This window comes from Ambystoma mexicanum, chromosome 14, assembly GCF_040938575.1.
Source record: "Ambystoma mexicanum isolate Mex_15411 chromosome 14, UKY_AmexF1_1, whole genome shotgun sequence".
NCBI lineage: Eukaryota > Metazoa > Chordata > Amphibia > Caudata > Ambystomatidae > Ambystoma > Ambystoma mexicanum.
The window spans coordinates 192,096,282-192,108,399 of record NC_090940.1 but is presented as its reverse complement, the minus strand read 5'-3'; the positions used below and the strand labels follow the sequence as shown (position 1 = coordinate 192,108,399).

Genomic DNA, 12,118 nt, shown 5'->3' with positions numbered 1-12,118 from the left:
CCACAGGGATAAAAGGTGGAGCGTGAGAGCACACTATGAGCAAGGCAGACCGCACGACGAGAGAGCTACACAGCAATTCACAAGGAGGTGAAAGGCGGCAACAACCGAAAAGGGTGACAAGGAGAGACGCGACCTTGCCCTTTCCGACCCAGGCCTGTGAACCTCGGTGGAGGGAATCGTAAGACCACAAACAATAGCCGGTGTATGTTACAGCAGATGCAAGCGGTACACAGAGCCCTCCTCCACTGATAACCAAGCCAGGGGGTCCTTCACACCAGAGACAAGAAAAGCCAAGCAGTTCATCACAGCCTGCGAGTCGAATTGAGAACCAATAAGAAACCGAACTGTAATGAATGAAAGTTTCAAAATGGCACAAAAGTGAAGTTCAAAGAACTGTTAACATTAAGGGAAAACCAGCTGCAGAGGTGTCTGGCACCACTTGGGTGCTCATTCAAGAGACTCTGGTTGATGCCACATTTGTTAAAATCTACCAATAACAGAAGGCCTAGAAGAGCCGCAAGGAAAAGGTTAAAGTGGGCATACAGGTGTCTAGCAAAACCCCCCTGTACAGATGAAAGTCTTTGACCGACAAACCAGTGAAAACCCAAGGGAAGGGAATTCTGCATCATAAGAAAGTAGAAGGAAATGTAAAGTTAGCAAGAATGAACCTTACAGAGGGATGCCGATGGAAAGGGGTGAAGCCTAAAGTCCCAAAGAACATTGTGTTGACAAAGGTGAACCCGACAGAGGGATGTACACAGTGAACTATTTAAAAAGACGTTGAGATTTATGAATGCCAGAAGTGAAATTGAGTTGATAAAAGCTGTAGTGAACCTGACGGGAGGGAGGCTGACATTCAAGAAGGGTGTGAGCCAGGAAGAGCGGGGTCCAGGGGTGAAAAACCATCAGCCCACCGACATGTGAAGTCGATAGAGGAATCTTTTTGAATGCAAGCCAGAGTAAACCTGACGGATGGAGGCTGATATTCAAGAGGGGCCTGAGCCCTGAAGAGGGGGACCCAGGGATGAAGAATCAACACCCCAGTACAATCAGAAAGGAACTTTTTGTTTATGATTTTGAACATACCAGGTCCTCGGATAGTAAAAGATTTAACCACTGAAGGTCCTGATATTGATAGGAGTTTTTGGGAATCTGAGGCCCGGAAGAGGGGGATCCAGAGGCGAAAAGTTATCACCCAATGTCCTTGGAGGCGGAGACGTTTTGTAGAAAAGAGACAACCATCGAAGGTCCTGATACCTGAGAACTGAACTGTAGTCTCACGCTGGGAAAGCTTGAGCATGTATTGTGCTCTGGAGTCCTGCCTTATCCTGTGCTCAAAACGTGGGGAGGGGAGACCCTGACAACCACATCCTGACTTATTTGTGAACACTTCTTTCTTTTCTGTGAATCCTATCTCACACCCTTTTGTATTTAGTTGTAAAGATTGGCAATAGGTTTTTCTTAGTATAGGCCTTTTTATTTGACAAGACGCCACTAGGACAGCCTTAGTATTATTCATGGTCGTAGCTTGCTCCCATCTTAGATTTAGGTTTAGATTAGGCATTTTTTCAACCCGCATATACAGTTTAATAAACACCCTTGAACTATGATCACTTGTGTCTGTCTTTACTGTTGCCACCATGAGTTCCTTACAGAAGTTAAGTTCCCAATATAACTGAAAAAGAGTTTGTGTATCTCAAATCCAAGAAGGTGTTTATTGCAATGTGATCACGGAACACCTGAAGAATTAAATAGTGAATTTCACAACCTGTCTCTGAGATTTGAACACTAAGCCCCTAAAAACGGAATTCAAAGACTACACATTATGACCAGAGACCTGACCATCTTAAAATTACCAGACCACCAAAAAAGCAGAAATGTAACATAAACATTAAAATCATATGCCTGGTCTAACATCATCGAATCAGCACACTTCCCTTTTCGCATGTAAGATCCTCCCCTAGAAATGGCTCTCCAATTGTGCGTTTGAAGAAGCTATGCATGTAGACTGGGGAACTCTGGGCGATGGGGACCTACTAACTGGATCATGCAACTGCTGGAGGTGGTACAAATGAGACACCCTAGTGCTGCCTGGTGCCCCTTGTGTGACCCTTTGCACATATAACAGTCCCCCTCAGAGAAGTATCACTTTGATACATTTTAAAGTGATATATTATGGAAATTAGGGCATTATGAAGGTGGCTTTGACCAGAAATAAGACCAGCACCCAACAGGCTCTTTTAGGACTTTTATTTAAATATATGTTTTAAGAGTATCTGCCTCATCACAAGTTTAGTGGTAACCCTTAAATGCGGCAAATCCGCTGCGATGTTACCGATTTTCAGCACTATTACTGCTACGCTAATACCGCTGGCGGTAATAGCACTGAAAATTCCCCATTGGGCCCAATGGGGAGTGTGGCCCTTCCTTTCCACCTGAACCCCTTCTGTCTCTCTCAGGAGTCTCAGGGCTGGACCTCCTTCCATCCTCTCTACTCTTATTATGTGCTCCATCACCTTTGAAGTAGCAACATTGTCTCGTACCTCCTTCCGCCTTCTCTGCTTTCCTTGGACCTACCTGGTCTGCTGGAACTTTCCTAGACTGGCGAGTTGGACTTATGCCTTCCCTGTCCTATTGTTCTAATTGTATATCCTCCTTCCCTGCATAGGGTATTCTTTCCAACTCCTTCATTATCTCTTCCTCCATCTTGTGAGACTCTGCTTCCAATTGCCAATTTCGCATTCTGCCATTTTATTCACCCTTTTACGCACAACTGTTTTGGCTCTCTTGATCACTCTATTTTACCTTCTTCGCCCCTTTGGGCACTCCTCTCTTCAGCTTTCTGTTGCTAGCTCCTTCTTCGCCCCTTTGGGCACCCCTGTCTCCACTCTCCCTGTTGCCATCTTCAGCCGTTTGGTCACAACTACCTCCTCTCTTCAAGTCTTTCCATTACATTCTTCACCCTTTTGTACACATTAATCACTGTTCTCTGACTCTCTGGGTAACTTCTGGACCCCTCCCAAGAATCTGCAGTCCTACAACCTCCAAACCTCTGGGTGAGCCGTGCTCTCCAATCGTCAGAGCTCTGGGTGGCCCCTGCACCTCAATCTGTTATACCTTAAGGCCCTGCAGTTCAACTTCTAAATCTCTACATGATCTTACACCCCTGTCTCCGAAACTCGTGATGGTTCCTGCACCATTATCTCCAAATCTCCTGCCCGCACTCTTCCAGTCTTACCTTGCACTGACCTCTGGAGACTTTCGCCATCCCTGTGGTTATTCGCCCAGCTCCTTCTCCATTAGTCTCCTTCTCTCTGATCTCTCGCTCACTCTCTCTCTCTCTCTCTCTCTCTCCAACAGGTCCCCATCTGGGTTTATATACTATGGTCTCTTCTCCCTACCCTGGTCGAATCCTGGACAAGGATCTGCACCTGTGTGATTCTGGACTGAGCTGCGTCTGATTGGCAAATGTGATCATCCTCTCTTAGGCTCAGCAAAGGCTATGGGGGCTGGACTAAAGGTATATGAGGCCTGGGTGCTTTGGGATTTTACTTTCCTTCTCTGACTGTCACTGATATTATACTTGCACTGTGTGCCCTGAGCTGGATGTCTGGTTCCTCAGCATTCAAACTATACATCAAGGTAACTTGTGGTGAGCATGACAAATCGAAAATAAGTTACACATTATGCTTGTGGAACACTAGAGGGCACAGACATCTTTTCGCAGAAGGCTCCTCTGACGTTAAAAACATTGACATAATATGCTTGCAAGAGACATGGATTGCATCTGAAGTAGTTTGTGAAGGCTTTATAACTCATATGAATCCGGCAATAGAACCACAACATGGCAGGCCATCATCAGGGATGATGATCTTAACAAAAATAGATCCCAATTGGTCAATAATAGCAAATAAGAAACTGCACCCATGTGCACAATATCTTATCCTACACATGCCTTCTCCTGAGACTAATGAACTTCCTGAAAAAAGTCACCAGAAATATTTAGGTATTTTTAACGTTTATTGGAACCCGACAGCAATGAACGATAACACATTCATTGATTCAATATGAGCTGTAATAGATGTCCTTTCAAATAAATACAGCCAGCTTGAACTTTATAATTGCCGGGGACCTTAACATCCACATATTCAACCCGAATGGAACAACCAGGGATCCGCTCAATTTAACCCCTAGAGCGAGAAAATGGGTCAAGGAAATAGCCATTCGACATCTTACCTTGACAGGGAAACCGATAGACGACCAAGGCCAAATGCAACCAACATGGACACGTGCCAACTCAAGAGCAATTATCGACTATATATTTGTTTCAGAAGGAATATTACAAACATTGAGAAGAGCTACCAATCTTACGCAGGACAATGGCAACCATCACCTAATAGCAATAACCTGGGATACACCTCGAGTCCATGCGGATCCTCTGAACCTCCCTGAGTTAGAATTGAACAACGGCATGAATAAACTTCGAATAAAACATCACATGACCACCCTTCTAAAGAAATTTGAATCCACGACAAGACCTGATAACGACAGACTAAACTACGAATGGATTCTACGGGAATATCAACAACGCGCTTCAAAAAATGGGAAACCACATAAAATCCATAAGCATTATTTTAATAACGAGATTAATCGAATGAAAAAAAACTTTCATAAAATATTGTTTATTAAAAAAACAGAATACATTAACATCCAGACAAGAAATCAAAAAAGAAAAACAGAATTAGATGAATTGAATAAAATCAGCACAGGCCCTGCTACATCAAACTGATGCAGAAGCGATATTGGCAGCCCCGAATCAGAGAAACACGAGACAATTATGGTCCCTCTTGAAGCAGAATACCATGTCGTCATACATGATGATTCAAGAAGTAGATAAACAGGCCTTGATACAGCACTTTACAAACCTCTACAAGACGAGGTCCCATAACATCAACCCACAAAGACCCAAAGTAGAGCCCCCGTGGAACCTTAACTGAGAAGTGGAAGATATTTCAAAAACGATCATGAGATTGAAAACATCGCAAGCCCCCGGGCCTCACGGCCTCTCAAACGCAAACTTAAAATCAGCTCCAGAAGAGTGGGCTGCATTATTTGTTCAGCTGCTCATTTTGATAGAACGAACGAAACAAATACCCATCAGTTGGAAATTTGCAACACTCATCCCAATATTCAAGCAGGGCGACTGGAAAGACTCAGTGAATTATAGATCCATCACTCTCCTGGACCATTGGTGGAAGCTGTTTGCTTCTTTCCTTCTGAAAAACCTCACTAAATGGGCAGCAGCAAATGGCAGATTTGTAAAATGACAAACTGGATTTGTCCAAAAAGTAGGAACAAACATCAATCTATTGCTCCTAAACATTATCAAGCATGAAGCTAGAACAAAGAAACAACAGGTCTATGCAGCCTTCATAGATCTAAAACTAGCGTTCGACACTGTAAATCGTCAAAAATTATGGGAAAAAGTGATAGCGTGGAAATGCCCAGCATCCATTCTTAATCCAATCAAACAACTCTACTCGAACACTACTATCCGAGTTAGATTAACAAAAGATGGAACAGTGTCAAGCCCAATAAACACCTGGAATGGCTTGAAACAATGGTGTCCACTGGCAGCGAGCCTATACAACCTCTACACCTCAGACTTCGTTGAACAAATTCAAGCTTCAGCAACAAACCCCCCAAAGATAAACGAAGAACCTATACAAACATTGATCTACGCAGACGACATCATTGTCTTCGATAAAACATTGACCGGCCTCCAAGTTAGTCTAGACAAGCTAGAAAACTACATGAAAGATAACAAACTACAAATTAACACTGCAAAATCAAAACTGATGACGTTGATAAACCAAAAAAGGAAGAAACAAAGAAACCCTACAGCAATACTAGGAGGAAATCCTATTGAAGTGGTGAACAACATTAAATATATGGGCGCAATGATAAACTCATCAGGAAACAAACAGGAATGGAAAGACCATTTGGAAACAAAAGCCCTATCACTTGCGCATCAAGGTCGTTTTTTTCACTGCAAGTTTGGCAAACTCTCACTGAAACCAGCAGTGGCACTATTTAAACAAAAAGTGGTTCCTATACTTACTTATGCTGGAGAAACTGTAATCAACTAACAGCAAATCAAGTGGCATTTGTATGAAGCAATATTTTGGAGGAAAATATTGGCGCTGTCGACCAATTTTCCAATGATGAGAATTCTGTATGAATTAGCCTTAGAATCCCTCCAATCAATAATTGTGTGGAAACAAATTGACCTGTACAGAAAAATAATCTGCAATGAACAAATTCCTGCAGTAGCGATATTCCGCAAAAAAAAGAATGCTATACACACAACAGCACTACAACACTGGTCAACGAAGGTCGAGAAATTGATGCAAATTGAAGAGATCTCAGAAGAGATGTTGATACAGAGACCCCAATGTGCAAAACGCAAAATACAGTGAAACAACTGGATTAAAATAAAAGCCCAATAAACTCAATACAAACAACACCTGAGATGCGAAATGGGAACAAGAACTCTAAATGAACTACCAGAATGCTTAGCTCGCTTTCCTGATCAAAAAATCTGAGATCTTTACTTGCACTTTCATTTTAACATTCTACCGACACAAGACTAGTTAACTCAAACCAAACAATTGGACTCAAACTGTCGGTTTTGTAACCTAGAAAACACCATTGAAACACTTTTTCACATAGTGATGATATGCACAACTCTAACTGAGAAACGAAATGTGTTCAGGGACTATTTCGAAATATCAGAGAAACAGATGGACACACATGAAAGATGGTCCCAAATTCTGAGTGGCCACGATAAATCATTAATTTTTACTATCATTCAATTCTGGATAGCTATTATGTCCTAAACAACAGAACCATGAAGTAAATGAGGCTCGTTTAAAATTCTTAAGATAACTGAAAAGTTTGGAATCCAAACATAACATTTTAAATGAAAAAAAATATATATATACGAAGATTAGCTGTGGAGGAGGGCAGAGACGATAATGGTTGATGATGATGAAGCAATGTGATACAATTAAGAAGCACACATCCCCAAGAGGACGCAAACATCATGGTATCTGTACTCACTCCTGTGCTGAATGAAATCCTTCATCCCCTACTCAGAGTCTCCTACCTGGAGGGCAATGCCCTCCTAGCAGGTGTCCCAATCTCCACTCTGGCCTCATTGCAGGATTAAAGATGTTTGGCCATATTTTCCCCATGCTCAAGGAACTACACTGATTACAAGGCTCCAGGCTCCTTGTTTTGCATTGATCTTGGGAGATGGTGATCTTTTCAGGTAAGTAGGATCCTGCTCCTCAAGAAACACGTCACAGACAAATGAGGACCATAGACTGACATACAAGAGTACTTCATTATTTGTTCTGTGTGTGATGTATGTTTATTTTATAGTGATGTTTCCGTGATTTACACAGATTACCTCTCCATGATTTTATCACCTTTAAGCCAGCCTGCATCACCTACAAATCTCTAATGCCCAAGTCACTATCATACTTACCTGAAAAGATCACCAACTAACAAGGTCAATGTAAAACAAGGAGCCTGGATATTACTAGACTGCAATCCAAGAAGTGCAAGAAGGACAAGACCAGAAACCAAGCATTCTCATGCTGTACTCTCACACTCAGGGTGCTTGTACTGCTAACATCAGGCCCCCTCCCTCCTGCGATTCAGGAAAGAACTGAAGACCCTGCTCTTCAAGAAACACATGACAGACAAATGAGGACCACAGACTGACATACAAGAGTACTTCATAATTTGTTCTGTGTGTTATGTACGTTTATTTTATAGGGATGTTTCCGTGATTTAGTTTTTATGCATTCTTTGACCCAAATAGACTAAATTAAAAAAAATAAGGACATAAAAAAATTGCATGTTTCCCAATCCTCTTTGAGTTTCCTGTACTCCATGTTCTCCAGACTCATTCTCCACTGTTGCCTTTTAACCTTTTACCAATGTCATCGATATGCTATTCCCTCTCTTCTAGCCTCAATAGCCCTTCTCCTTTCCTTTTCCCCCATCACAATCTGCTAGGCCAGTTTTCTTCTTTTCCCTCTCCTGTCACCTACCATCAAGGTAGGACTCTGATAATTCAGAGGAAGAGACTTACAGAGTACACAGTCTGATGAATATTGAAAGCGCCAGTATCAAATATTGTATGATACAAGCCGACGTTCCGAGCAGGCTGGGTGCTGCTGGCCAGCTCCCTCTTCCCTTCCCTGCTCCTCCTTCCTTTCCCCTCCCTCACCTCTTAGCACCTGTGTAGTTACCTACGTGGGTGCGAAGAGTGTTTTTGTTTAATGAAAAAGATACGTACCTTTCTGCACAGCCCAGTGCTGCGCCGTGGTTCCCTGAGTCCTTTTTCAATGTTGAGGATGTCGCAGTCATCATCACTGAAAACAGACTGTGAACCAGGATGCCATGCCGGGTAGCGCAGAAAAGGTATGTTTCTTTTTTTTCTTTCAATACACACCATTAGCACCCCCATTGGTAACTACATGGGTGCTAATGGCGATATTACCTTTGGCGGTGGGCGGTCATGTCGGTAACGGCACTGTCGCCCTCATTAAGGGACCCTTACTTTGCGCTGGGCCTTAACTTGGGCGGCAGGCTGTTACTGACAGGGCCAGCCCGGTGTCTTGGGTAATATCACTTCATTGAAGAAGGAAGAAGGCAGTGAATGAAAGAGTGCAAGACCAACTCAAAGGAAGAGTTTTAAATACTTGTCTAAATTTCCTGGCGAAGGGTTGCATCTAATCTGTGCCAGACGATTCTTTCTCAGGCAGGAAATCGTGTAGATGGCTGGATGGTATAAAACGTCCTCAGAGGATCTGAGCAATGTGGTATGTATGGTTCTCTAAAGATTTTGTTTCAGATAAACTCAGCTCGAGCTAAACAAAATGTACAAAAACTAAAAAAGCTATTAACAAATTAGGCATTATCACATGCATACATGCCAACATTCAGACGCACCTAAGAGGGAGTTTTGAGATAGAAAATCGGGAGACATAGTTTTTCTCACTGAAAAGTCGGGAGTCTCCCTCCTAAATCGGGAGGGTTGGCACTATGGTTCAACTCCAACCTCCACAGTGGGCAAATGTGGGCTATCTTGGCTGAGTAGAAAAGACCTTGGAGCACATTTTTCAAATGAGCCGTAACATAAAAGGGAGACGCCGAAACCCTTGCATAAGGCTTTTATGCCTTCCACTGATGCCACGGCTCGTTTTTATTCATTTGTATGGTGGAGACGAGGGGGCGGAACACAACTTGCATTTGCGCTGCCTCCTTTTCCCTCTGCTATATAAATGCCCCAGCATTTGCACTGGCAGGTATTTTCATACTGATACTGGCGCAAATGTTGGAAATCCCTATGGATGGATTTATGTGCCAGGATGAAGCAGGTGGACTCCATAGGGGTGTAATGTACATGCTACAGGCACAATGTACAGGCAGTGTGCACAGTTAAATGTTGGCTACCATGCAAGCATTGCAGGCAGTGTTTACAGTTACAATTAAACCCTACCTACTATGATGACTGAATGATTGAATATGTACATTTATAAGGCCACTTTGTTCAAAACTGACTTAATATCCTGGTTCCTACAGTACATTGCCATTATGCACACACACACACACATCTTTGCTTCTTTTTGGAATCACCTTATTTACAATTGCTTTTGTCCCTTATCCCATTTTATAACCATTAAACAAAGGTAATTATCATTATGTCGGTTCATTGTTTCTTACTATTGCATATAGATAAATGGCTTCAGTGCTCACTCCGATCAGACAGGATTTTCACCACTCGAACATCCTCTTCTGTGTGTCTTACACTAAATATCTGCACAATTTTGGTCATTGGCATGGCGGAGTGTAAATGTGCAGGATAAAATGCAGCGTGCACGCATGTGCAAATGAGTACATGCTGCCTACCATGCTAATGTGGCAGGCAGCGTTTACAATTACAATTCAATGCTGGCAACCATGTATGGTAGGCATTGTTAAATTATAATTGTAAAAATTGCCTGCAATGCAAGCACGGTAGGCAGTATTTAATTTTACATGCTGCCTGCCATGCGAGCGTGTACAATGCATCCCTATGGAGTCTGTCGGCTTTATGCCGTTGCATAAAGCTGGCAGGTTCTCCAGGGATCCCCAGGATGTGTGCGGGCAAAAAAAAGTATTTGTAAAGCAGATTGGAAGAGAGGAGGCAGAAACACAAGTTGCATTCGGCCCCTCCTCTCTGCCATACAAATGAATGAAAATGAGCCGTGGCATCAATGGAAGGCGTAACAGCCTTACGCACGGCTTTTACGTCTACCATTGACATTACGGTTAATTTGAAAATGCGCTCCTATGTGTCTTCTGCACTTGAAAAATATACTCCAAAATAGGATTACATTGAAAAGTATTTTATTCAGTAGTTTTATTTCAGATTTCTTGCTATTCTATGACTTTTGCTTTGCACCAGATGTACACTATTAAGTTTATTTCTGAATAATGCCAAATGATGTTCACAGTATAAAGTGTTTGCCTTTTCCTCTTTGCCTTTTCTATTAACTACAGAGCCATCTGGGTCAGAGAATCTAAGCAAATACAGTATATCTGAAGATGAACTTATCAATGCTATCAAGGCAAAGGATGGTGCATCAGGCTTCTCTTTCAAATCATGTGAAGACCAGCAGGCGCCCAGTGTTTGCTCAGAAACTCCCGATGCGAAGAACCTGCCCGGGACGCCAGCGGCGCCATCATCCCCACTGGATAACGAGGCTAGCAGTGCCGACTCCGGCGATTCAGAAATCGAGCTTGTATCAGAAGAACAAGCAACTTCAGAGGAGGCGATGCATTCTACCTACATGACCTTCAGCCACATTGGTGGGCCTCCGCCGTCACCAGCGTCTCCCTCCATCCAGTATAGTATCCTGAGGGAGGAGCGTGAAGCTGAACTGGACAGTGAACTCATCATTGAGTCCTGTGATGGTTCTTCAGCCTCAGAGGAAAGCCCAAAGAGGGATCAAGATTCCCCTCTGATGAAACCCTTCCACATGGACATAATCGAAGAGGAGAACGGCTCACGGAACGATGGCACGGATGGCTCCGATTACGAAGTCAATAACGCAACCGAGAGCAAGATGAACAGAGAAAATCTAGCCGAATCCGCTTCGTACATGAAATGTGCTTTTGCTGCATCAGAAGCAAAGATTGAGCCCCCACACTCTAAAATGAGTTCTGAACAGTCCAAAGACAAGTTGACCCAGAAGAAACCAGTGGAGGCAACAGTCTTCAAGCAAAGCAAAACAACTTCAAAGGACTCTGGCAGAAAGAGTGCCATACCATTATCATCATCATCATCGCTCACATTCCTGAATAAGAAAAAAGGTAAGTGAATTTACTTGCCTTATGTTGAGTATTTCACGGATCTAAGAAGGGGAAGGAATGGTGTGTACATTTGGCAATGAATATATGATCTCCTACACTAGACGGTTATAACCTAGAAAAGGGGAGCTGTTACACATATGCTGGTCAAAGACGGATTTTTCTATAATTGAAATTAGAAAGCCATTGAGTTTGTAGGTATTATTGAATTGTTTTAGCACATTTTACAATGTTTGTAAGTATATTTTGTGGTTTTCTACCTTGTATACCAGTTTGATGGCAATGATGTATGTGCTTGTGAATTTTAGATCCCGTTTTTATCTTAAATAGTATTATTCTTTGACACGCGGGTGTACTTGTGATGTCTTCACAACATGCACTGAATGTACTGAATAAAAAGCTCAATTTACCAGTGCAGAATTGCACCCTGGGCTGGCACTCAGGTAAGATAGGACTAGGCAAATGCCGAAAGAGCAGCTACTAGACAAGGGAACCACACAGGACCTACAAGTACCAAAGACGCAAAGCTTACACCTGGATCAGTAGTCATGGGAGAGTAATGATAAAGTGTGAATTCATCCATCACAGTACATTTCCTTCCACTGCCTCTGATTTCAGGAACCTACTAGTCCGCCAGATTAAAGAGGATATTCGTAATTCATAGTAAAATGTTAATAATGCGAAAATA

The 12,118-nt window shown here is 42.6% G+C and overlaps 1 protein-coding gene across 2 annotated transcripts in view; it reads left to right on the top strand.

Moving 5' to 3' along the window:
• The window catches only part of RTN1 (reticulon 1), a 1,195,813-nt gene that overhangs the window by 608,247 nt on the left and 575,448 nt on the right, over positions 1–12,118 (top strand). For both annotated transcript variants that reach the window (XM_069638899.1, XM_069638900.1), the window contains exon 3: positions 10,621–11,433. In XM_069638899.1, the coding sequence (XP_069495000.1) occupies positions 10,621–11,433 (813 nt within the window). The remainder of the gene's footprint in view (positions 1–10,620; positions 11,434–12,118) is intronic.